The sequence below is a fragment of the Heteronotia binoei genome, chromosome 17 (assembly GCF_032191835.1).
Source record: "Heteronotia binoei isolate CCM8104 ecotype False Entrance Well chromosome 17, APGP_CSIRO_Hbin_v1, whole genome shotgun sequence".
Lineage (NCBI taxonomy): Eukaryota > Metazoa > Chordata > Lepidosauria > Squamata > Gekkonidae > Heteronotia > Heteronotia binoei.
In genome coordinates this window covers 18,327,578-18,354,413 of record NC_083239.1, presented here as the reverse complement: position 1 = coordinate 18,354,413, position 26,836 = coordinate 18,327,578, and the positions used below count along the sequence as shown (strand labels likewise).

The 26,836-nt window shown below is 47.3% G+C and overlaps 1 protein-coding gene across 1 annotated transcript in view; it reads left to right on the top strand.

Annotated features, from left to right (window-relative positions):
• Positions 1–26,836, top strand: part of COL16A1 (collagen type XVI alpha 1 chain) — a 259,550-nt gene that overhangs the window by 133,326 nt on the left and 99,388 nt on the right. Inside the window, exons 19-23 of the mRNA XM_060258217.1 lie at positions 18,216–18,254; positions 18,383–18,427; positions 20,233–20,268; positions 20,590–20,706; positions 20,890–20,925. Coding sequence (XP_060114200.1) covers positions 18,216–18,254; positions 18,383–18,427; positions 20,233–20,268; positions 20,590–20,706; positions 20,890–20,925 — 273 coding nt within the window. The remainder of the gene's footprint in view (positions 1–18,215; positions 18,255–18,382; positions 18,428–20,232; positions 20,269–20,589; positions 20,707–20,889; positions 20,926–26,836) is intronic.

The following is a 26,836-nucleotide window of genomic DNA, read 5'->3' as shown; positions in this document are numbered from 1 at the left end:
TGGTGTAGTTGCGTTCGGCGGCGGAGAGCTGCCGGGAGTAGTAGGCGCAGGGTTGCCACGGCTGGCTGGAATCGTCCCGCTGGGAGAGCACGGCTCCGAGGGCCACATTGGAGGCGTCTGCTTCTACCATGAAGGGCAAGCAGGGGTCAGGGTACCGCAGGAGGGGACTTGAGGAAAAACTATGCTTGAGGTGGCGGAAAGCCTGGTCGGCTTCTGGGGTCCACCGAAAGGGCTCCTTAGGTCGGAGGAGTCTGGTCAAGGGCTTGGTCAGGTCGGCGTAGCCTGCGATGAATGGCCTGTAATAATTGGCGAAGCCCAGGAGGCGCTGGACGTCCTTCCGATTTTGCGGGGCCTGCCACTGAAGGATGGCGTCAACTTTCCGCGGATCCATCTGGGTTCCTTGGGGGGAAATGATGTGCCCCAGGAACTCGACGGACTGGAGGTGGAAGGCGCATTTCTCCAGCTTGGCATACAGGCGATGGGCTCGGAGTCGCTGTAGCACCTGGCGGACGTGTTGGACGTGCTCCTGCTCGGAAGTGGAGTAGACTAAAATGTCATCCAGGTAAATGATCAGGAACCGGTCTAGTAGGTCGCGGAACACGTCATTCATGAATCGTTGGAACACGGCAGGGGCATTGGTGAGCCCAAAGGGCATAACCAGGTGTTCGTACTGGCCATACCTGGTGCCAAAGGCGGTCTTCCACTCATCCCCGGCTTTGATACGAACCTAATTAGCTTGTTAGTATTCTGGGCTCAGATCCCTCCTAGCACGCCTGCGTGCCTCTCTACGCCTGTTCCTGAACTCCAGCCGTCTCCTCTCGCGTAGCCGGTCTCCAGGTGGTGGTGATTCAGGAGGGGATGAGCTAGTGCTTGGTGTAGCCTGATCGGTTCCAGGTGGCCCCTGCTGCTGGCTTGCTCCTTCGGGACTTACGTCCGATGTTGGTAAAGGCATCTGCCCAGCAGGGGCTGGGTCTGAAGCAGGCACCTGCTCCGAGTCAGCAGGGGCAGGCATGACAAAATGCATGCAGAAATCGGAATAAACTAAAGTAGTATGGGGCCAGAACTAAATAAAAATGCAGAAAAGTCCTATGTATCTTGTCCCATTTTCCCAGAAGCTCTTTTCTGAGTTGGAAATATTCTGTGCATGTGTGTTCAGTGGACTAACTGCGCACAGTGTATATTCTTTAATGTTAACTTCTTCCTCTCAATAAAATCCTCATATCACTGTGAAACTGACAAATGGATGTTTGGCAGGTGCCAGTGATCAATCACAAAAAGGCCACATCTGTGTTTGCTGCAGTTTCAGTCATGGATGAAGTACCAAAATATAATCTCTCATAGGCCAATATGGTATTCCATACACACAGATTACCATCTGCTCACATGAGCCATTGTTACAAACCAGGGATAACTTTGCTAAACTCCTCTTTTCAAACAATTTTATTAGTAACATATGGCAATATATTCAATTTCTTATAACATTAATAATTACTTTTTCTCTATCCCATATATTACTTTCTACCTACCCCTCCCCCCATTACTTGACCCCTGCCGGTGTACTTTATTCAAACCATCATTATAAAAGGTACCCCTAATTAATAAGAACCCCAGTTCATATCCTCCTCCCACTTTTAGTTAATCATTATCAAAAATTGTCCAATATCCCTTTATTTTCCATTCTTTTTCTACGTATCTTCTGAACTTCTTCCACTCCATTTTAAATACTTCTAAATCATAATCTCCTAAAGTTCTTGTTAACTTATCCATTTCACTCCATGTCATAACTCTAACAATCCAATCCCATTTCTCTGGTATTTTTTCTTGCTTCCACAACTGCGCATACGATGTCCTAACAGCTGAGAGCAAGTACCAGATTAAAGTTCTACCTTCTTTTGGAAATTTTTCCATTTGTAATCCCAACAGAAAAGTCTCTGCAACTTTATTGAATTCATATACCAAGATCTTAGAGATCTCTTGCTGAATCATCTGCCAAAACATTTTAGCTCTTTCACAAGTCCACCACATATGGTAGAAAGAACCTTCATGTTTTTTACATTTCCAACATCTGTCTGGCATTTTGTTATTCATCTTTGCCAATTTTTAGGAGTCATATACCATCTATACATCATCTTAAAACAGTTTTCTTTAATACTTTGACATGTTGAAAGTTTCATAGAGTTCTTCCACAAATATTCCCAGGTTTCCATCTGTATTTCTTTATTTACATTAATTGCCCATTTAATCATTTGAGATTTCACTACTTCATCTTCTGTAGACCATTGTAAAAGTAATTTGTATACTTTTGAAATTAATCATTGTCTCCAAGCAGAACTTTTTTCCATTTCTGTTTGCTCTTTCCTTATTCCTTCAGTTTTAATATCATTCTCCACCAAGCTCTTTAATTGTTGCATTTGAAACCAATAATATTTATTATTTAACTCTTCAGCAGTTTTCAGTTCTATTTTGCCACTTTGTATTTTTAGTAATTGACTATATGACAACCAATTTTCTTCACCTATCTCGGCTGTTATTTTTATTACTTCAACTGGTACTATCCATAACGGTCTACTCATCTCCATACTTCTTATATTTCATCCACGTATTTAGCAAATTATTTCTTATATAATGGTGAGAGAAAAAAACGTCCATCTTCTTTTTTCCATAATACCTCGAGGTTGGACTACTGTAATGCCCTCTACATGGGGCTACCCCTGTGCAGAACCCGGAAACTGCAGTTAGTGCAGAATGCCGCTGCCCGGCTGTTACTAGGGCTCCCAAGATGGGAGCACATTCGGTCGGGGCTTCGGGATCTGCACTGGCTGCCAATAACATTCCGAGTCCGGTACAAGGTGTTGGTCATTACCTTTAAAGCCCTATATGGCCTAGGACCTGCCTACCTTAGGGACCGTCTCTCCCCACACATTCCCCAGAGAGTACTACGATCGGGCTCACAAAATCTGCTAGTAATCCCCGGGCCAAAGGAGGCCCGTCTGAAATCCACCAGGGATCGGGCCTTCTCGGTAACGGTGCCTTACTGGTGGAACCAGCTGCCGGAAGAGGTGAGGGCCCTGCGGGACCTAGGGCAGTTCCGCAGGGCCTGTAAAACAGTCCTCTTCCGGCTGGCCTACAACAACTAACTGACACTGAGAATTTCTGGATGGAATTAGAATGCATTTAACAGACCGCTGGTTTTTATGTCTTATGTTTTATTAATTTATTGTTTTAATCCTTACTATGTAAATTTTTTAAAGATAAACTTATGTAAGTTTATGTGTTGTGAGCCGCCCTGAGCCACTTCGGTGGGAAGGGCGGGATATAAGTCAAAATATAAATAAATAAATAAATATAAATAATACAAATACGTGTGCCAGCCAAATTTATTTCCGTGACCTTCCAGCACTAAGAGCTTTTTGTTTAACAGCGTTATCCATTCTTTTATCCACACCAAACAAACTGCTTCCTGATATAATTTTAAATTCAGTAATTGAAATCCACCTCTCTCTTTTGCATCTGTCAAAATTTTCATTTTAATTCTTGGTTTCTTCCCAGCCCACACAAATTCTGAAATTTTTCTTCTCCATTTATCAAATTGTTTACTATCCTTCACAATAGGAATAGTTTGAAACAAAGACATTATTCTTGGTAGAATATTCATTTTAATTTCATGGTATTCTAGCATGCTCGCCAGCACCAGAGCAAGGATCCCGCCAGTTCCTTTCTGACCGCTGCGCTGAGAGGTTCTCCTTTCGTGTCCCCGGTCGGTAAAGTAATTTTTGGATTGCTTCTGCCTATTGTATATAGCCCGTTTGTTGTTTTCTTAGTGTAGTTAGTTAGTTAGTTAGTAGTTTAGATAGTTAGTGTTGTTTAAAAAAAAGAGTTTGTTGGACTGCCCTTCGGGGCTTAGTTCCCCCCCCCCCCTATTTTTTCCTCTCAGAGACTTTCCTGGGTGGGTTTTTTCCTGGGCGTCTATGGAAAGATGCTGGGGTTTTTTTAAGAGGTGCTGCTCCTGTGGGAAGAAGATTGCCCCTCACCTGACGGCCATTCCCTCTGTCTTCTCTGTCTGGGCGAGGGACACCGTGTGGATTCTTGCACCCACTGCCTGAGTTTCTCGAAACAAACTTGGAAGAATCGAGCGGCGAGGCTTTCGGCAGTGCTAGTCAAGTCAGCACTTCGTCCTCAGAAAATGGCATCGGCCCTGTCAGTACCGATGGGAGAGGCCGTGGCTCCGACGGTCATATCGGCTGAGGCTTCGCCGATCACGAGCAAGATGCCGGTCGAGTGCGGGCGTTCCACTAAACGGCCTTATGAAGGGTCTGTGGACACCCCGACTAAGAGGCATTGGGATGATTCGGGGACCCAATCATCCACGCCGAAGAAGGCGAAATCAAAGGAGAAGCGGAAGAAGAGACCATCCCGCACTCCTTCGCACGATGCTTCGGCATCGACAGCTCCACCGAAGAAGATCTTGGCGTCTCTGCATCGTAACCCTTTGGTGTCGAGAGGCAGTGCTTCACAGCTACGCCTATCGGCATTGGAGCATGAGATCAACCTGACTCAGCGCTCCCACTCTTCAGGGTCCAGGCGGCACAGCGAGAGCGATTCGGTCTCGGAGGTGGAGATGTCGGCGCCGATGGAGCCTTCGGCACCGATGTATCAGGCGAGAGGTCGAAGGGAGCTAGAACCGACTGCGATAGCTCGTCGCTTCCCACCACTTCTACCATGGAAACAGCGTCAATGGCTTCCATATGCCTATCCCTATCCACCATACCAATGGTACCCTCCACGGGAGTATGCAGACTGGGACCAGCAGTCCGAGGCGTCTCACATGTCCCGACTCTCTAAGCAGCCCAGAAGGCATCCATCGGCATCGATTTCCATCCCGTCTGACAGACGCAGAGTGGTGGTGGAAGAAGTCCAACCTCGATTGTCGGGGTTGATTCGGTTGCCTGTGAGGGAGTCAATGCTGGTGCTCTCGGAACACTCCCTGCGCAGAGAGTCTTCATCATCGGACTCTGAGTGCGGTACCGATGAGCCAGATCAGGCTTTGGAGCCTTCGCCTGTGTCTCATACGGCTGAGGATCTTCCTATCTCACCTTCGGAGGATCTGAAGTCATATGGGGACCTGGTGAAGAGAATGGCACTCTCCCTTTCGCTGCCGGGGACCCAACCACAACCCGTTGTAGATGACACCATTTTCGACATTATGCAACGAGACACGTCTACAGCGGTTGCCCTACCAGTAACGAAGGTCATTCTTCAAGCCGTGAAGGAGCCTTAGAAGCCAGCATCGACACCGGTGTCATCAAGGAGGCTGGACCATATGTATCATGTCCAAGAGTCGAGAGCAGAGTTTCTCTTCGCTCATCCGAAGCCTAATTTGGAGGTCGTTTCCTCCTCATTGAAGGCCCGAAAAACACACTGTTCTCCACCAGATAAGGAGGGAAAGAAGCTAGATAATGTGGGGAGAAAATTCTACTCAGCTGGGGCCCTCGGAGTAAAGGTATCTATGCTGCATGCAAGGCTAGATACCAATACTCAGTATGGGAACAACTTACCCCCCTTCTGTCTTCCCTGAGTGATAAGAAAAGATCGGCTGCAAAGAAATTGCAGAAGGAGGGTTTTGCTGTAGCCAAACAACAATTGGCTGCAGCAAAGCATATGGTCGATGTCTCAGCAAAGACCATCACCTCTGCTGTTTGCCTTTGCCGTCACTCTTGTCTTCGATCCACAGCTCTCCAGCAAGATACCAGGGCCTTTGTGGAAGATCTGCCCTTTGAGGGCGAAGGTTTGTTCAGTTCCACCACTGATAGTGCACTCCAGGAAATGGACAAGAGTATAAAAACGTCCAGGAACCTGGGAGTGTGGGGGTCATCTAGAGCTGCAAAGCAGAAGCAGTTGCACAAGCCTTGGTCAAAGAAACAGTACCAGAAGTTCTCCCCTGATCATCAATGGAGACCTCGCTCGAATCAACCTGAGAGTAGGTCCCCATACAGAGGGAACAACAGAAATTGTTTCGCTTCGGCTCAAAACACCGGCAAGTCCAGGAGCACGCGCCCTCAAAAGTAGGGCCTTTGACTTTCTCGTAGCATGCATCATCGTCCCCACTTCTTCTCTCTCTATCCGCCTCCGCCCTTTCCTGTCGGCTTGGGAGTCCATCACTAACGACAGGTGGACACTTTCCATCATAGCGGAAGGCTACAAAATAGATTTTGTTCAGATTCCGAACCAATCTGTGGTAATTACCACTCCCCCTTCACCACCTCTGCTGGCGGAGGTGAACAACCTCCTACAGAAACAAGCCATAGAGAAGGTTGTGATGGAGACCAGGACGGGAGGTTTCGACTCTCATTACTTCCTGGTTCCCAAGCGGGATGGGGGTTTAAGACCAATCATGGATCTTTGGAATCTAAACAAATTTATTCTGTACCAGAAGTTCAGAATGTCCACTCTGCAAACGATCCTGCTCCTCATCAACCAAGGGGACTGGATGGCAAGGATGCATACTTCCACGTTGTCGGGTCTTCGGTACCCCTCCTGGTCTCCCGGCGTCGCCGTTGCCCCTCCCGGGCACTCTGGGGCGTTCCCCGGAGGTCTCAGACACAGGGGTGGGCGCTGGGTTACTTCACCGCAGGCCCCCGTTCCCCTCTTGGCTGTGCTGTGGCTCCTGTCCCTCTCTCTCGCGAGGCAGCCTCTTTGCGCATCAACCAGTTTCCTCAGCGACCTCCTCCCTCCCTCCTTTTATGCTCCCCGACCCCTCCTTTCCCTTTCCCGGGTCCTGCCCCCCTCTGGCCCCTCCCCCCTTCAAAGCCCCCGACGCCCAGGAGAGGCGTGCCGGGGCTGGGCTGACTGGGCGTGCCTCGGGCGTCCTAGCCCTCGGCTGTGTGCTGCGATGGGGCGTCTCGCGCTGCGACGAGATGAACGGGTCTCCCCCTCTGGCGCCGGGCTCAGCTTCTCCCTCTTGCTTCCCGGCGTCTTGCCCTGGCCAGACTTCGTGGACTCGAAGCCGGGCTCGCCGTCTGGGAGGTGTTGCTCGGGCGGCTGCTGTTGCCCCGTCAGTCGAGGTGAGGGGTGGGGCCGCCCCGGGGGCTTGGAGAGGTGGGGAAGGCTCTTGGGGCGATGACGGGGGCTTGGAACGGCTGGCAGGCGCCGGGGGGTCTCCTCCGCGCAGTCCCCACCCGGGCTGGGCGGGACACACGTCAGTATCCATCCTGCATTCAGACGTTTCCTTTGGTTTGTAGTAGGTTCTCAACACTTCCAGTTCAAAGTCCTCCCATTCGGCCTGTCCACTGCACCTCAGGTGTTCATGAAGATGATGAGTGTTGTGGGTGCCCATCTCCAGCTTCAAGGGATAGTCGTCTTTCCATACATCGACGACTGGCTCCTTGTGGCAGAGTCAGAAGAGACTCTGTCATCCCACATTGCTGTCACTCTTCGTCTTCTCGACACCTTGGGTCTGCAGATCAATTTGGAGAAATCACACCTTACTCCATCAAGGACAGTTCAGTTCATAGGGGTTTTGCTGGATACGAACCTGCATCGTGCGTTCCTGCCTCAGCAAAGAGCAGTGAACATTATCAACCTTGTGCAACTTCTGCAAAGTCGAAAGTGGGGCACAGCACAGCAGCTGCAGCGGATGCTGGGGCTGATGGCGGTGACGACAAGCATGCTACTCTTCGCGAAGCTAAGGATCAGAGGCCTACAACTCTGGTTTCTTCGTCAGTTTCAACCATTGAGAGATTCGCCTCGAAAGAGGCTTGTCATTCCACCTGTGACTCTTCAAACTCTGCAATGGTGGAAGTCAAAGAACAACATTTGTCAGGGAGCTCCATTTCATCTCCCTGCACCTTCTGTGACTATCACAACAGATGCATCTTTGTGGGGTTGGGGGGCCCACATGGATGGTCTGTGTGTTGGGGGCCCTTGGCCTCTGAAATTGACTCACTGCCACATAAATTATTTAGAACTGCTGGCAGTTCATTTTGCTCTCTGCTCTTTCCGCCCCTTGGTGTCGGGGAAGATTGTTGCTCTGCTAACAGACAATACCACTGTCCTGTGCTACATCAACAGGCAGGGAGGGACAGTCTCTCTATGGCTCTGTGCATTGGCACTGGACCTGTGGTCGGAGTGCCTGGACTACGACATCTTTGTGAAGGTTGCACATCTTCCTGGGGTCCTCAACTTGCAGGCAGACTCCCTCAGCAGGGGCGCGGCTTCCCCGCACGAGTGGGAACTGCATTGGCGCTTCCTCCAACCTGTCTTTCAGCCTTGGGGGTATTTCAGGTCTTTCAGGTGGATGTCTTTGCCACAGCCGAGAACAGGAAGTGTCTTCTGTTTTGTTCCAGAGGGGGTGCGGATCCAGAGTCATTGGGAGACGGTCTGCTGTTTCCATGGGAAGGTCAGTTCCTTTATCTGTTTCCGCCTGTGCCGTTGTTGACAAAGGTGGTCAACAAAATTGCAAAAGAGAGACCATGCTGCATCCTGGTGACTCCTTGGTGGCCTCGCCAGAACTGGTTCCCAATCCTGCTCCAATTGGTGAGGGGTGTCTTCTACTAGTTCCCGGCGGAACCGGACCTTCTGTCAGCTCAGGGAGGTCATGTACTCCATCACAACGTGCCCCACCTGAAGCTGACAGCGTGGCTTATCGACCCTGTGGGTACTCTAGCAGAGTCCAGTACGTCTTCCTGAATAGCAGGAAACTTTCCACCCGTGCTTCCTATGATAGGAAGTGGTGGGAGTTTCTTCAGTTCCTAGTTGATCCTTCAGTTTCTCCCCAAAGGGTGGGATTGTCGGTAATTTTTGAGTTTTTGTTATCCCTTGTGGATGCTGGCCTAGTTTCTTCCTCCATCAAGGTTTATTTGGCAGCAATATCTGCGTTCCATTGTCAGGCGATGGAGACTCAAGGCTGTGTTCATTGATAAAAATGGGCACTTTATTGGAAACTCATTGCAAGATACAGAAGTTGAGAGGGTAGATCTTTAGAATAGATAATGGTGTCATCCAGGTACACCACCACCCCTTTGTACAGGTATTCTCTTAACACTTCATTGATAAAGTTCATAAACACTCCGGGGGCCCCCTGCAGTCCGAATGGCATTACTAAGTATTCAAATTGTCCCATCGAGGTGTTGAATGCTGTCTTCCACTCGTCTCCTTCTTTAATCCTGACTCGGAAGTAGGCGTCTCTTAGGTCTAATTTGGTGAAGATGCACCCTTCCGACACTGTGCTTAGTAAGTCTTTGATCAGTGGGATGGGGTAGGCATTGGACATGGATATGGCGTTTATCCTACAAAAATCTGTGCAAAGTCTAAGCCCCCCGTCCTTCTTCTTCCTAAATAGTACCGGGGCCGCGTGCGGCGCCGTGACAGGTCTAATAAACCCCTGGCTTAATTTTTTGTCCAGGAACTTCCTTAGCTCTGCTTTCTCTGCCCAGCCCATCGAGTACAGTTTCGCCTTGGGTAATTCTTGCCCTGGTATGAGTTCGATAGCACAATCTGTGCTCCTGTGTGTGTGTGTGAGGGGGAGAGTTCGTCCGCTTCTCTTTCACTAAACACCCTACGTAAGTCCCGGTACTCTTGGGGGATGGATTTCACTTCTTCTAATGTTAGACATAGTCTCTCGATCCATGTTGGTCTCCACTTCGCCTGCTAGCTGGACCCACCCCACTAGTGTGGTCAGTCGAGCTTGGTGGAGGGCCCGATCCAGTAGTGCGGATCTGAGGCCACTTTGGTAGGCCTCGATTCTCATTATTTCGTTCCAGCCTCTCACCCAGGCTCAGTGGGTTTGGAACTCCGCCGTGTATTCTCTCACCGAGTGGTTTCCTTGCTTCAGGTCTTTCAGCACGTTGAGGGTCCGAGGCTCTCGGAGGGGATCTTTGTATTGCTGTAGCATAGCTTGCAAAAAGGCATGCACGCTCCCGAACTCCAGTGCTCTCAATTCGTACAAGCTCACGTACCATCTCCGGGTGGCTCCCGTGAGCTTCGAGCCCAGGTAGTCCACTCTGCTGGGCTCATCAGGGAAGGAGTTCCCCCAATAGTGCATGTAGCTGGTCGCCTGGATCGTGAAGTATTCCACTTCCTCTGGATTCCCGTCGAACTTGAGGTCAAGTTCACGGGGCTTTCCTGGTTCTCGGGGTGCTGGGCCTCCCAGAGGGGGTGCTGGCGGGACTGGGGCTCCTCCGCTGTCGCTTTCACCTGGTTTCACTGGTGGCATGGGCTGCCCCCCGCCTCGGGGCGGCTGTCATTCTAGTTCCCACCGGGTCTACAGGTGGTCTATCTGTCTCCCGATCTCCCGGCCGACTGCCTGGGTGTTTCTTTGGATCTCGCTTCGTAGGTCCCTTGCCAGCCCTTGCATCTGGGCTTTCACCTTTTCCAGGATTTTCTCCTCCAGCCGGGCGGCTTCATCCGCTCCTTTTGGATCACCGCTCCCGTTCTCCTCCTCCTCCGAGTTGAGCGGGCTCCTGGGTGCATCCTCTCCCTCCTCTCCGGATCCTCCGGCTGATGGCCGAGTGAGGAGGGTCTCCTGTCGCCCCGGGGCCACGTCCATCAGTGCCGTGGAGGTTCTTGGCTTCCACTGCAGTGGGCTGATGAATAGCGTTTGGGTGTAGGTAGGGGAGTCGATCCCCATGGCTTGCCTAGTCCCAAGGACGTGCCACGGGGGAGTTTTTGGTTCCCCTGTAGGTTCTCCGTTTTCTGGAACTTTTTCAGCCATCCGACTTCAAAGTGGCCGGTTCAGATAAACCTTTTTCAAAAGATTAGTTTCAAAATGTCAGGCGATGGAGACTCAAGGCTGTGTTCATTGATAAAAATGGACACTTTATTGGAAATTCATTGCAAGATACAGAAGTTGAAACTAATGCCAGAGACTAGGGGTCCCTGGGTCTTATGGAATTCTACATCAAAGTATTATCTAAACAAAGTGATTCTCATAACAAAAGAAACTGAAGGTGCAAACTTTCACATAAGAGCTCTCCCTTATCACTTTGCCTAAGGGAGGATGTTGGCTGGACATGGTATCTATTAACGGCCACATTCTTTTACTCCTTTCACACTCTGCACAAGGTTAACACTTCAAACAGTCTCTCTTTGATATGCATACTAGCTACAACACAACAAAGGCTTTTGGGGTTAGTATGAAGAGTCCATTTGGTTAGTATTATATGGCTTTTATTATAGAAAAGTTACAGAGCCTGACATCCATGAACCAGTGGAGGGACATTCTGTTTTTGCACACCCTCATTCTAAGAGGTTTTTGAAGGGTCTGCTTAGGCTTCATCCCCCATCCAGATCACTCCCACAGTTGTGGGATTTGACTTTGGTTCTGGACAGACTGACTCGTCGTCCCTTTGAGCTGATGGCCACGTGTTCGTTACAGCTTCTCTCATGGAAGACTGCATTTTTGGTAGCCATCACATCAGCATGTCGTGCGGGGGAGCTCACGGTGATGCATTGTGACTACCCGTATCTTGTTTTTCAGGAAGCTGGAGTTTTGTTAGCTCCTGATATTTCTTTTCTGCCCAAGGTGGTTTCTCAGTTCCACCTCAACCTAGAAGTTTGGTGGCGCACTTTTCATCCTACACCTTTCTCGGATGAGGAACGTAGGTTGCATGCTTTAGATGTAAAGTGTGCTTTATTGCTTTCTTTAAGTCGTTCCAAGAGTTTTCGCAAGGACAAGCAGCTTTTTGTTTCATAAGCTGCCCCTAAGTTAGGTTCCAGGATTTCATCTCAGAGGCTTTCAAAATGGCTCACTGAGACTATTAAATTGTGTTATTTGTTGGCTAAGAAGCCGTTACCTGGGCCTATTCGTGGCCACTCTACAAGGGTGATGGCAACGTCGGTGGCGTTCCTGAAAGGCGTGTCCCTGACAGATGTTTGCAAGGCTGCCACCTGGTCTTCTCCGCATGCCTTTATGAAGCACTACGTGCTGGACATGCATGCTCAACAGAGGACTCGTTTGGGAACTGCGGTGCTGCAAGCTGTTTCTTCCGGTTGACCGTCTTCCCGCCTCCAGGTATGTCTTGCTTGCTAATCTCCCATGAGTGTGAAGCACAGAGACCATGAAGAAGATAGACAGGTTGCTTACCTATAACTGTAGATCTTCGAGTGGTCATCTGTGCATTCACACTACCCACCCTCCTTCCCCACTGCTGATGGTCTCCTTCCAGTAGGGTCTTTCAGCGGTCAGGAAGGAACTGGCGGGATCCTTGCTCTGGCGCTGGTGAGCATGCGCATTGGGATGCCTGAGCATGCCTGTTGGCACCGAGCGTGAAAAAATCCCGGGCTTTTTAGGTACAGATTCGGGGATCAGCGCAGGCGCTCTATCCCATGAGTGTGAATGCACAGATGACCACTCGAAGATCTACAGTTACAGGTAAGCAACCTGTCTTTCTTGTTGCTTGTTTATTTGCATATTTTTACACAGAATTTTTGATTTTTCTCTATTAATACAAAATCCCGCCAACTCTTCTTGTATTTTAGCTAACAGCAAAGGAGAAATTTGTATGGGGTTTTCATTTATAAACATTATATCATCTGCAAAAGCTCTGTATTTGTAAGTAAATCCTTTTATTCTTAATCCTTCTATGTCTTTTTCTTCTTGGATCTGCATCAATAATATTTCAAGAGTCATTATAAATAACAATGGTGAAAGTGGACAACCTTGTCTAGTACCTTTACTAATCTTCATATCTTCTGTAAGATCTGCATTCATACATAACCTTGCACTTTGTTCAGAATATATTGCCTGTATCATTCTTATAAAGCTTTCTCCCAGCTCCATTTTTTCCACTACTGCAAACATAAAGTCCCAGTTTAAATTGTCAAATGCTTTCTCTGCATCTGCAAAGAATAATGCTACTTCTTTTTCTGGATGTCTTTCATAATATTCTACAATATTTACAGCAGTTCTAATATTGCATCTTATTTGCCTTTTGGGAAGAAACCCTGCTTGATCTTCTTTTATAAAATTTATCAAATACTGTTTAAGCCGTTCTGCCAAGATTCTTGTATATGTTTTGTAGTCATTATTTAATAGCAAAATTGGTCTATAATTTTTTACATTTGTGACATATCTTCCATAGGTATCAATGAAATAACAGCTTCCTTCCATGTATTTGGTATTTTCCCTTTTATTCTTATCGTATTCATCAACTTCTGCAACTTTGGTATTAACTCATCTTTAAAAGTTTTAAAATATATAGCTGTATATCCATCTGGTCCAGGTGCTTTTCCATTTTTCATTGCGTTGATTGCAGCTTCAATTTCTATTTTTTCAATTGGATCATTCAAAACTTTTCGCATATTTTCAGTTAAGGGCTCTATTTTTATATTTTGTAGATATTCATCAATCTTCTCATTCTTTATTTTAACACCTTTAAATAATTTGGCATAATACTTAAAATTTCTCTTTTTATTTCCTCTTGGGTAACCACTTCTCTTCCATCTACCACAATTTTATTAATAATTTTATTTTCCCTCTTCTTTTTCAGTTGCCAAGCCAAATACTTTCCCGGTTTATTCGCTCCCTTAAAGATTTTCTGCTGCAATATTTTCAAACTCCATTCCACTTCTTTATTTAACAAATGTCTCATTTGAGTTTGTAATATTGTAATTTCCCTTATAATTTTCTTTTTCCCTGGCCTTTTTCTCAGCTCCCCTTCTTTTTTCTTTATTTCATTTTGAATATTCAACAATTGTTTCTCTTTTACTCTCTTGTCCTTATTATTCAAAGTAATCAACATTCCTCTCATTACTGCTTTATAAGCATCCCAGACCGTCTGAAAGTCTATATCCTCTTTATCATTCATTTGGAAAAAAGCTTTAGTTTCATTTTCTAGGTATACCACTATTTCTTTATTCTGTAGCAAAGCTTCATTCAATTTCCATCTTCTCAACTTCTTGGACAATTTTGTAATCCACATTATTGGGTTATGGTCAGCCCCAATTTTAGGTAAAATCTCTATTTTCCTTGTTATAAGACCTAAATCTTTAGGTTCTAGAAAAAGTTCTAGAAAAAATCTAGAAAAAATTCTAGAAAAAGTTTTGTGTCTTGCTGAAAAAAAAGTATAGTCCCGAAATTCAGGGTTAAATTTCCTCCATATATCTTCCAAATTTTCTTGTTTAACCAATTCCAAAAAAGACTTTGGCAGTTTTCCTTCTTTACTGTTGTTTTTCCCCCTCCAGATCTGTCCAATGCATTCTTAACTGTTCTATTAAAAACTCCCATTATCAAAACTTGGTCGTAGGTCAGTTCATCAAGCTATTGTATAATATCTTTTTAAAAAGCATCCTTTTCACCATTAGGTGCATACAGTCCCAATAACAACATTTTCTTTCCATTTAATATTGTTTCTACTGCTACAAATCTCCCATCTTTATCTTTAAACACTAATTTTGGCTCCAATTCTTGTTTAATATAAAAAATTACTCCCCTTTTCTTCTGTTCAGCCAACGAAAAAAATTCTGGGCCCAATTGTTTATTCCATAAAAATTTATAATCCTTTTAATATGCACTTCTTGTAAACAAATTATATTACAGTTTTGTTTCTTAATCCAATGAAATGTTGCCCTTCTTTTTTGTGGTGAATTTAGTCCATTTACATTCCAAGACAGTAATTTGTAATCCATCATGATGCAAATTCTTTATTTTCTTCATAAAATCTACGCATTTCCTATGCATTTGTAATCGTGATTCTTTTCCCCTGAAGTTCGAAGCTCAGACCTTCAGGTATTATCCATCTAAATCTTATTCCATTATCTCTTAATTTTTCTGTCAATTTTTTATATGTTCTTCTATCATTTATCACTTGCTTCGGCAGCTCCTTCATGATTCTTACTCTACTGCCTCCCACTATCAACGTCTTTTCAAAGTTTTTATTCATGATACTTCCCACCATTTCCTTTGTCATAAATCTTATAACAACATCTCTTGGTAAATTATTTTCTTGGCATAAAGTGAGTTCACTCTATACATATAGTCATACATGTTTTTAGTTTCTTCAGGATCTTCCTCTAAAAATTCTGCAATTATTTTTATTATATATTCTTTTAGATCACCATCTTCCTTTTCAGGTACTCCTCTCAGACGTATCTGAGTCTCCATCAATTTGTAGTCATGGATTGTCACTTTTTCTTGCATTTTCAACAAGGTGGAATCATATACTTTCATTCTGCCTTCTACCTTCTGCACTTTCTTAGATGTTTCCTCTGTTTCCTTTCTGAGATCCTCCATATCTTTTTTAATCTCTTTAATAATTTTTTTTTCAACTCATTTATCATCTCTCTCATACCTCTCATCATTCTGGCCTCCATTGCTTCTAATTGGTCCTGCGTTTTTTCTAATGAAGTAGCCCTTGTACGGGGTTGCTTGTGTTATTTAAAAAATAGCGAAAATTTGAACCTCACCAATTTCAAATTCAACTATCAGATTCAAAAGAATAGGACTTGCCTTTTATAAAAAGCCTAATTTTGCCATCCTCCAAGCTCCCAAAGTCAAGATATTTATTTTTAAAGTTTTTAAATGTTTCAAAATGGTGGTCACGACTTTCTGCTGCTCCTTATAATTTTTTTCCCTTTTAAAAACTTCTAAAGTCCACACAAATAATACGTTCAATAGTACTTATCTTCTTGTCCTCTTCTCAGTTAATTCCAACAATTTTTAATGTCCCGAACACTTTAAAAACCTTATTTTAATTTTGACCTCCAAGCAATGGCCACAGCAATTTCTCAATGGTATTGTATTCCTAGAGTAGGTTTTCCATCCGCTATTTCCTGCTTTACTTGCCATGAAGTCTCATTCACACTGGTAAGGAGATCTCACAATACTTGACATACTTCCTGTATTGCTTGAGTATGCTGCAGGTCTGTGACGATGGTGCTCTTTTTTCAAAACCACAAGTAGACCAAGCAATAAATTCCTTTCCACTTTTTAGCACTGTCCTTTATATTTACAAAGTCCAAATTTCACCTCTTCCTCCCTTCTTCTTCCAAGCTTTCTAAATATTCATTTCCCACTTTTTAAATTTACTCCATTAAACTGTAAATAGTCCTGGAGTGAAAGATATAATCTGTACTTTCTCTTCCAATTATCCAAGTTCCCACCGGTCTTGCGTAGCTTTAGATGTTTAACAATGTCCAAGAAGGTTAGGATTCTGTCGAGGTTATGTCAAATAAATGACTCTGAAAACTTCTGCAGATGATGAAAATACAACTCTTTCCGAAGACCCCTCAAAGGAGCCCCCCCCCCCGGGACTCCCTTTTAGCCAAGGTAAATCTCCTCAAAGTTTCCTGTGCATATCTTGGACTAATCTCTGACTGAGAAAAGTAGGCAGTAGGCATTAATTTGCCTTCCACTACCCCGAACAGAAGTTCCAGCCTGCTCCTGTTATGAGAAGCAGCTCAGCTCGACATTTTCCTCCCCTGGAAGTCAACTTTGCTAAACTCCTAACAACCGAACCATTTTTTAATCCAGCTGAGCAGAACTTGCCCATATCTGATTATTATTTATTTTTGAGACGCACCTGACGCACAATGCATGCAAAGTTTCCTAAAATAAAAGGACAGGACTAAGCTTTGCTAGAAACTAGAGAGTTCAAAGAACCAGAAGTGTGGCAGAGGCCAGGCAATAAAGGCTGAAAATGCAGGTTCTCTTACTTAGACCCCCATGTTATTATGCAAATATACATATGCAAATAATTAACTTGCATAATTAGGTGCTTTATATGGATTTTTTAAAAAGTATGCTCAACATGAATTAAATATAATCGAGCGTAGAGTGTGAAAATAACTCCAACTCCCTCCTTTTTGAACACCTTATGGTTTCTAATTAACTGTTGGCTCAATCCCAATTTTGTACAATGGAAAAAAAAGAAAGAAAAAAGAAATTTTACCATTTTGGTTCTGTGCCAATACAGTAGCTTGCGGCCAAAAGAAATGTAGTGTAAAGATAGGTGGTGCTTGACAGATTTATGAGAAGTGTAGTTAAAGAACCTTGAGGAAGGGGAAATTTTATGCCCCAGGGAACACCTGGATACATAACCTGCCTCTTTTCCTACCCCAGAGGACAGCTCCCCCCAACCCTGTTCCTCAGAAGTGTCATTTTTTTCTGCTCAAGGTGTCAAAGACCACCATGGTTTCTGTCTGCTGTACTACAGCCTCCTAGTGTACTATCCAGGTGATGAGGGGGCTGAAAGCAGCTGCTCCCCCCAATCTTTCCATTCCAGGTAAACTTCCTGGCAGGCTTTGGGGGTGGCAGACCCTTGAGAGGATACTGTTGGTCCAAGAGAGTGCAGTACTTTGCAGTTGCCTGCCAACAGAAGGCTCTCCATAACTACCTTTAAGATGCAAGTGTCTAGAAGTGCCAAAACAGTGCTGGGAGCTGAAGTTTGTGTATTGGAGGGTGTTGCATATGGTCATGTATGGTTCCCACGAGTGAGAAGAGTGGCCTTGGGGAGGAAAATTACATTTGGATTTCCTGAATAAATCTGTCTTTTGTTGAGTGTTTCTAAGCTTTTGTGGACTAAAGCCCCAACTGTGTCAGAGGCTCGTAGTGGGCCCTTGTTCACTTTCAAAGTGCCACTTGACCCCTGGTTACTTCTGATGCAACAGACCCACATGGTGACCCCTCTCTGGAGTTAATCAAGAAGTGCTAAGCAAAAGAGAGGATGAAGGAGGAAACGATACCATACTCTCAGAAGAGAGATAGTAAAGTTCAGCTTGTCAAAAGATCTAGACAGTCAGTAGCTTTGGCAAGTTTCCCCATGAACAGTCTGAATCAGATAGTCATGGAATTCCTTTGCAGAGGGAAACAGAAGGCTGAAGGTTGCCTGGTCATCATCCAGGGGAGGGGAGACATCTTGCTAACAGAATTAGGTACTGCATGGTTTCCCACAATTCCAAATCTAGATTTGTTTGCAGTTCACATTAAATGTGGAGCATTACAGCCAGTAGGTATTCAGAGCAAAAGAAGCTGAACGCCTTTTTTTCTTTCACCTTCCCCAACCAATGTATGTTTCATAGAATAAAGGTAGAATTTTATAGGTATGGCAGAAGCAGATCCCATCCAGACTCCTGTTTGGGAAGATAATGATCTTAGGGCCATCCTAAGCAGAGATACGCCCTTCTAAGCCAATAGACTTTTAACAGACTTGGAAGGGCATAACTTTCCTTAGGATGGCACCATGCATTTCTGAACAAACTAAACAGTTCTGCTTCCATTATAGGGTGATCCAGGTGGCCCCCCAGGCCCAAAAGGAGAAAAGGTAAGGCAAAACCAATCATTTCAGGTAATTTTTGGAGTCCCATCCCCAAACTCTAGCTGATGTTGTTTCTGGTTCCCAGCATTCTCTGCTGAGACACTCATATGTTTCCTGCCTTCTGATCTCTCTAGGGGAGTTCGGGACCACCAGGGCCCAGCGGCTCAACTGGGAAGCCAGTAAGTTCCTCCTCCTGGAAGCAAATCACTGCAAAGATGGAAGGATCTCTGGTGTTGGCAGCAGTTCCCTCAAAACTGCCATAAGGAAGAGGGGCTGGTACAGAGTCCCTGCCCTTTGTGCTTTCATACTGTCAATCAGCCCCCGTGTGAGCACTCTGGGGAAACTGCAGCAAGGTCTTGCTCATTCTTCTGGGGAGTTGTGGGATCTATTATTGCTGAAGAACTTAAACAATAACATAAAAAGAGAACCAGCTATGTTTCTAAATGCAGCTGCCGAGAATGAAGTCATGCCTCACCCCCCACACCCAAGAGTTGTTCCCCAAGGGCAGGATGAGCTCAGATCATTTTTTAAAAAACTGCATTGCTAAGAGAATTGTCCTATGACTTGAGGTTTCTGTGCAAATGGAGCGGCTGGTTTGAAGCAGCCAAGTCAGAGAGATTGGAAGAGGACCTTAAGATTGACAAAGAGACAATGGGCTGAGGCAGTAAAGGAGGTGGGAATAAGTCAACTGTGTGCATGTGTGTGGGGAAGGGGAGCAGTCCAGATGCTTAGAACTCAGCAGATGGAGACTTGATTGTAGTGGTAAAAATGCACAGGGATCATGTGATTGCTGTTGCTATTGTCCTGCATTTTAGAACATGGCAGTATTCAGAAGCAGGTTATCCTCTGTGGGTCCAGAGACACAGATCCCCCTCCCCTTCTGAGACTTCCACAGTACTTTTTTTAAAAAAAAGAGGGGAGGGGTACTGCCCAGGCAGTGTAAATTGCAACCAGTGCCCAGGCAGTGTAAATTGAGTAGAGTTAAGGATGCCATCTGGGAATCCCCCAGAATTATAGCTCATCTCCAGAATGCAGAGATCATTGTTCTCCCTGAGACTATGAATGCTTTGGAGGGTGGATTCTGTGGCATTGTATCTCACTGAGGTCTCTGTCCTCCTCAGGCTCCAACCCCAAATCTTCAGGGCAGCTTACCCCCCCTGCCAGTAGCCCAGGAGGACCCTGGCAATCCTAGTGGGAGTAAAAAAAGTGTTCTCAGGGATTTATTTGGAGAGGGGGTAGCCCCAGTTACAGAATCAAACTTATTCTTATGTTTTAGTGCCACCTCCTCATTTGCATAGCTCCACCTACCTGCGATCTTGGTCACCTCGATGTGTGATGGAATTCTGGGGAGAGTGGGATGAAATGTTTGCAACTGAATTGGGTTGCCAGATGAATACTATCAATCAGAATAAGGTGGGCAGGGGCATGTAAATATGTGATATTTCAGAGAGTTTTAGAGGAATCCTAGTGTGTCACAGTAACATGATGACATCACTTCAGGTGTCAAGGTGGGAGTGATATTGCAGTGTCAGAACACCACATATCTCACCCCTCCATAGCAGGAGACTGGGCTGCCCTAAGAGATGTGAGTGTGTGTTACATTTTCTTTAGTAAAGTTGTAATTGGTAGTTGGCAGGTGTTAAATTGTTAGGAACAAAAGAGGAAGGGTACAAGATCTTCAAGATTCCACCCCTTGACTGGGACAAAGACAGCCACCTTGGCATAACTAGGGAGAAGAATTCAACAAGGAACTTAGTGTTAGAGGAGGGGGTTATAGGCCTTTCACACCACCTGGGTGACCCTGATACTGTCTGAGCCATCCAGTTTCCCTTTCCCCGTATGTTTAGGGTACACATTCATAGAAGTAGGTTCCATGGAATTCCATGAGATTTATTTCCAACTCTAACAAAAATTCACATCTCCTTACACTATATGCACATTTAATCTCCTTGGTCTCCTTCACTTTCCCTTTCTTTCTCTGCAGGGAAAACCAGGAGGTCCTGGCCTGAAGGGAGAAAAGGTGAGCATCTGGATCAAAGCAGAACCTTGAATGTTCCTTGGGGGTGGAACTTCATGGTTAATGTTTGCCTGGGGATGAGGGTAACAGCTGTCTGCCCCCTAAGTCATGGTGGGAACTAGAACTTCTTTTATTATGGAAAGGGCTTTTTTGTTGGAAGAAGTGCCACCATTCATGGGACAAGTCCCAGGGATCCAGCCCAAGTCATCTGTTGACACAATTCAGTTTTCTATTTATGGAAATAGAAATTTTTGTTTTGTACAATCATTGGCCTTGGTTTGATTTGATTTGATTTCATTTTCCAATTTCAATTTCTTTTAACAGGGGGATCCATGTGAAGTTTGTCCAGCCATCCCAGAAGGTTTAACCAATGCAGTCAGAATCCCTGGGAAACCAGGACCTAAGGGGGAACCTGGGCCACCAGGGAAGCCAGGAAAATCGGTGGGTATCTCTGTCTGATTTGCTAGGAAAGCCAGGCAAATTGTTGGTTGTCAATGGTGACTGCTCCCTCTTTCAGAATGAGTGACAGCATTGTTTGGGTGTAAAACAGGGACTTTGGGAATCCTATACAGTTCTATTCACTTAATTTTAGTTCTCTCTCTCTTTCTCTCTCTCTCTCTTTAGGATCAGCCTGGCCCTTCAGGACCTAAAGGCAACAGGGTAGGTATCTGATTCAGCTTCCTTGTAGCTGACAGCCAGGTGTGTGGGGGGGGTGGAGCATCCTGCATGTATTAGGAACAGGTTTCCCAGTTGCTGAGAGTCCAGTGAGCGGATTTCACCTGAAAGCTTTTGTGGGGGTCAGGGATCTATATATTCCACATCATTTATTTGTATAAGCAGATTTAAATGTCTCCTCGCAGTTCCCTACTGTAGTCAGAGGTAGGTAGTGGCATGCAGGTCAACAGATGTGCAGCCAACTTTTGTCTTATTATAAGGGCACCAGACAGATTACAGCCAACTATGTCCCACTCCCTTCTTCTCACAAGAGAGAATGCAGGAAGTGATACATAGAGCAGTGGTCCCCAATGTTTTCCTGGCACCTGCTTGATTCTTCCCCTAAGCATCTCTTCCTCAAATCAAAAAGCCAATCCTTGCTTTCCTCCACTTAAGTAAAAAGGGCTTGAAAAAGATCCCAGGAAACATTGCTTTTGCATTTTAAGGGAGCACCCCATCTGCAGGCAGCAGCCCTCTGGAAGCAGCTGCCTTCATTGGAGGGAGGATGCTCAGCTTTTTGTGATAGGGCCACTACCCCATGACAGCCATTTTTTTGCACCCGTTACCTTTTCTCATGGCCTATGCATCCAGTAGGCCAGGTAGGTGGCCACCTAGGGCGCTTCCTGGTCACAGGGGCAGGCCATGCCAGCCCACGATGCCAGCCTCCAAGTGCACATGATGCCCAGCACTCTCACCTGTCCAGATCTGTGCAGACCTGGGCAGGTGAAAAGGGGGATGGCAGAGCATGCGGTGCCCAGCCACTCTCACCTGCTTGGGTCTGCACAGACCTCTAGCAGGCAAAAGCAGCATGGTGGCAGTTCATGTGCTGCTTGGAGCCTGACTTCCCTCCAACCAGTGTCAAGTCGGTGGATTCAATAACAAGGCTTTGTTGATAACAAAGTAGCTAGTTTATTGATATCATAGTTCTCGACTACAAGGAGATTGAAAGATCATACAGTAGAATGCAATAATATAAAGTACACTTCAAAGGGATTCTTGAGGGAGGGGTACTATGCAGGGCACATTCACACATTGATGTTATAATTTCGTTCTCAGGCCTGCTTTGGCCTTGAGCATCTCCTCCTCCGATGCCCGGCCTGAGAAGGCTCTATAATCTCTTTCACATATTCCCATTTCAAAGCACAACTACATAACAAAGGAAAGGAGGGGGGTGAGGAGAGTTCAGGCTAGCAGCATTGGCATATAGAATGGTTTTTACCCAGGATGCTTCTCTCCTGAACCAAAGATTGAGTGCAGGCTTGACCAGAGTTAAAGCAGACTTGACATACTGCCCCCCCCTAAACTCCCTCCACAGCCCGAGGCAGTGGGAGAGGCTGGTTGGTCTTAGAGTCCCGGATTTCTTGGCTTGCAAAGCTCTGTTTCTCTCTCTGAGTTGGGAGGGGTCCTGGTGACTGAGGATGCCAACTCGAAGAACCGGGGTCTCGACAGAGCAGGCTGCAATGAAATACAGGGTGTATTTTACCAAGGGCAGGTGGCAGGTCCAACTCTACGGTCACTGGATTAATAACCATTTTGAGTCTGAAGGGCCCCAGGAATTTATAGGCTAATTTCCTGGAAGGTTGTGAGAGAGGTAGGTTCTTGGTTGACAGAAATACAGCGTCCCCGACTTTGAAATCCCAAGCGGGAGCATGGGACTTGTCATAGTACTTTTTATAAGTCTCTTTTGCAGCCTCGAGGTTCCCCTGGATGGCCGGCCAGCTCTGGCTCGGCCCCTGCCACTATAATCTCTTTCACATATTCCCATTTCAAAGCACAACTACATAACAAAGGAAAGGAGGGGGGTGAGGATTGTTCAGGCTAGCAGCACTGGCATATAGAATGGTCCCCTGGCCTTCCCCTCCCGGCAGTAAGGGGATGGGCTTCCCTTCATACCCAAACACAGTAGAGAAGGGGGAGGCCTTGGTGGAGCTATATACACTATTGTTGTAGCCATATTCAGCAAAGGGGAGGAGGTCAGCTCAGTTGGACTGGCACTGATTAATGAAGCATCTTAAGTATTGCTCCAGCACCCCGTTCACCCTCTCCATCTGTCCGTCCGTCTGGGGATGGTAGGCTGAGCTCAAACCCTGAGCTCAAACTCTGTTCCATCCCCACCAGCTTGCAGAACTCCTGCCAGAAGGTGGCAACGAACTGTGGACCGTGGTCACTAATGACCTTGTCAGGGAACGAGTGTAGTTTTACCACGTGATCAAAGAACAGGGCCGCTAATTTCTTGGCCGTGGGTAGTTGGGCACACGGGATGAAGTGGGTTTGCTTTGAGAACGTGTCGACCACCACTAATATTACTGTTTTCCTTCGGGAAGGGGGTAGTTCCACTATGAAGTCCATGGACACTACTGACCATGGCCGTTTGGCTGTTTCTATCGGGTGCAGGAGTCCCGGTGGCTTCCCCCCCCTTCGCTTGGCCATGATACACACTGGGCAGGTAGTCACGAACTCTGACACGTCCTTCCTTAGGGACGGCCACCAGAATTGCCGGTTGACTAGGTGTAGGGTTTTTACGTAACCAAAGTGCCCGGCCAGCTTGGAGGAGTGGCAGAGCTGCAGAATCTCCCTGCGTAGCCCCTCGGGGATGTAGAGTTTTTCCCCCTTGTACCAGAGTCCATCTTTCCCCTTCAGCACTCCCTCTGGCCAGATTCCCCCTTCCCTCTCCGTTTCCATGGCAATCCGTTCGCGGCTAATCCCTTCCAGCTCCCTCCTCTTCTGCAATTGGGTGGTGACCATGGCCTCCACTTGGGAGGGCGGAATTAAAGAGTCCGCCACCTCTTCCCTCTGGCTCTCGTGTTGCGGGAGCCGAGAAAGATCATCGGCCAGAAAATTCCTGGTCCCCGGGATGTGCCTCAGGGTAAAATCAAATTTGGAAAAGAAGCCCGCCCACCGAATCTGTTTTTCGCTCAGTTTTCTTTTCCCCGTCAGGGCCTCGAGGTTTTTGTGGTCCGTCCAAATTTTGAACGGCAGCTTAGATCCCTCGAGCCAAGACCTCCAGGTTTTCAGGGCAAACATGACCGCAAAAGCTTCTTTATCCCACACTGACCAGTTTCTTTGTTCCCCTGAGAATTTCCGGGAGATGTAGGCGCAGGGTCGCAATTTCCCCTCCCTATCTTTCTGAATGAGAATGGCTCCTACGGCCACGTCAGAGGCGTCACATTGCACCACGAAGGCCCGTTGTTCATCGGGGTGGCTCAAGACCAGTTTGCTAGTGAACAAACACTTCAGGTGGTCAAAGGCTTCCTGGCACTTAGGCATCCAGTGTAGCCGGGCGCCCGGCCTTTTGGCTTCCGGCCGCTTCCCTTTGGTCTTTAGGAGCTCGGTCAGGGGCAGGGCGATCTGAGCGAACCCCTCTATGAATGCCCTATAGAAATTTGCGAGCACGAGGAAGGATTGGAGCTACCTAGGTGTCCTCGGGGGGGGGGGGCATTCTAGCACCGCTTGTACCTTGGCTGGGTCCATTGCCAACCCCTGCCCTGACACCCGGAACCCCAGGTAATCTAATTCAGTCCGGTGAAACTCGCATTTGGACAGTTTATTGTACAGTTGGTGTTCTAGTAGAGTGCTGAGCACCTCCCTCACCAACTTTTTTATTTTATTTTTTTATTTATTTGGGATTTATATCCCGCCCTTCCCACGAATGGCTCAGGATTGCTCGTCCTGGGTATAAATAATGATGTCATCCAGGTACACCACCACCCCCTTATACAGAAACTTTCTAAGCACATCATTTATAAAGTTCATGAACACTCCCGGCGCCCCTTGCAACCCAAAAGGCATGACCAAGTATCCAAACTGTCCCATCGGGGTGTTGAAAGCCGTTTTCCACTCATCCCCCTCCTTGATGCGCACTCGAAAGTACACGTCTCTCAAGTCCAACTCAGTGAAAATCTTCCCCCCGGAAACTGTGTTCAGCAGGTCCTGGATGAGGGAGATGGGGTAGGCGTTGGACATAGAAATCGCGTTTATTCCGCGAAAATCAGTACAAAGTCTAAGTGAGCCATCCTTCTTCTTTCGGAAAAGTACTGGGGCGGCGTGGGGGGATGTAGCTGGTCTAATAAACCCCCGTTCCAGATTCTGGTCTAAAAACTTGCGCAATTCCTTTTTCTCTGCCCACCCCATCAGGTAGAGTTTGGCTTTTGGCAAGTTCTCTCCCGGGAACAGTTCTATGGCGCAGTCTGTGCTCCGATGGGGGGCACTTGGTTAGCTTCCTGCTCACTAAACACCCCCATCAGGTCGCGGTATATGCTCGGGATGGGGTGTGCCTCCTCCACTGAAACGCACGCCCTCTCCTTGGCCACGGGAGCATGTGGCCCCCACGCCGTGTCCCATAGGTGACTTTTACATAGGGGGTCCAAGAACCAGATGGTTTGGGCCCTCTACCAGATGCTAGGCTCATGCTTTTCCAGCCAGCCCACCCCCAATACTTCAGGGTAGAAGCACGAGGGAGCAATGACAAAAATTTCGTGATCCCAATGTTCCTCGATCCCCATGGGGCAGGGCTGAGTTGCTAACGTACACGGCTCCCCGCATATCATGGACCCGTCCATTTGCTCAAACAGCATCGGGTGCGGTAGCTGTGAGCTCTCGAGCCCCAGTGCCTACACTACTTTGGGGGAAATTAGTTCTCGGTTGCACCCTGAGTCCACTAGGGCCCGTATCTGCAGGACCCTTTTCAGTTTGGGGTTCAGCAACTTCACAGTAACAAAATATAAACATCCCGTTACTCTCACCGTCAGTGGTGCCTCTTCCTGCTCGACCTGCTGGTTGGCACCGTTCAAAGCAGGCCGGTCTTGTTTCCCGCCGGCTCTTCCGCCCAGGTGAGGTCGGCTAGTTTCGCTGACAGCAGCACCTCCTTGTCCAGCAGCTCCTTGGTCACCACCGCGCTGCTCTTTGCCGCATCCTTAGGGCGGCCGGTCATCTTTTTGGGTGCCCGGGGTGCTTTGTTTGGGGGCTGCCTGGGGTGCTCGAGCAGCCGGGGGTTGGGGGCAGTTGGAGGCGAGGTGGCCCACCGGCACCGCACCTGAAGCATCGGCGGGGCTCCACCAGCACCGCCGCCACTGGCCTCTTGGTCTTCAGGGTCTCGGCTTTCCCTGGAGCGGGTTTAGGCTGGCTTTTGGCTGACTGGTGCTGGCGCTGCATTGCTACCCGCTTCAAGTTGGTCTCTACCTCCCCTGCCAGCTGGATCCAACCCACCAGGGTATCTGGCTGGGTCTGGGTGAGTGCCCGGTCCAGGATGCTAGCGTTGAGCCCCCTGGTGAAGTGCTCAATCTTCATCCATTCGCTCCAGCCCTGGACCTTTGCCGCATTTGCCCGGAACTCGGCCGTGTAGTCGCGGATGGATCGGGCCCCCTGTTGCATATCACGGAGGGCCGCAAATGCGTGGGCCTCCTGAAGGGGGTCTTCGTACTGGGTCAGCAGGGCCTGCGGAAGGTGTGCACATAGTCCAGGTCAGGGCTCATCGCCTCACACAAGTTCACGTACTATCGCTTGGCTGCCCCCCTCAACTTCGAGCCCAGGTAGTCCACCCTGCTAAAGTCGTCGGGGAAGGAGTTCCCCCAGTAGTACATGTAGCTGTTCGCTTGGATGGCAAAGTAGTTCACCTCCTCCGGGTCCACGTCGAAGGTGGCGTCCGGCTCTCGCCCTCTCCCTGCGTTGCGCGGGGCCGGGGAGATTGTGGGAGCCGTGCCTCTTGTGGGAGCCGTGCCTCTTGTGCCGGTTGGCTCGGGCGGCCTCGGGTCATCGGTTGGACCGGTGGTGCTCTCCGGGACCCGGTCACCCCCAGCGCTCTCCCCAATTGGGCCGTTAGGGTCTGCATCTCGTCTTTCAGGCTCAGCATCGCTCCGTC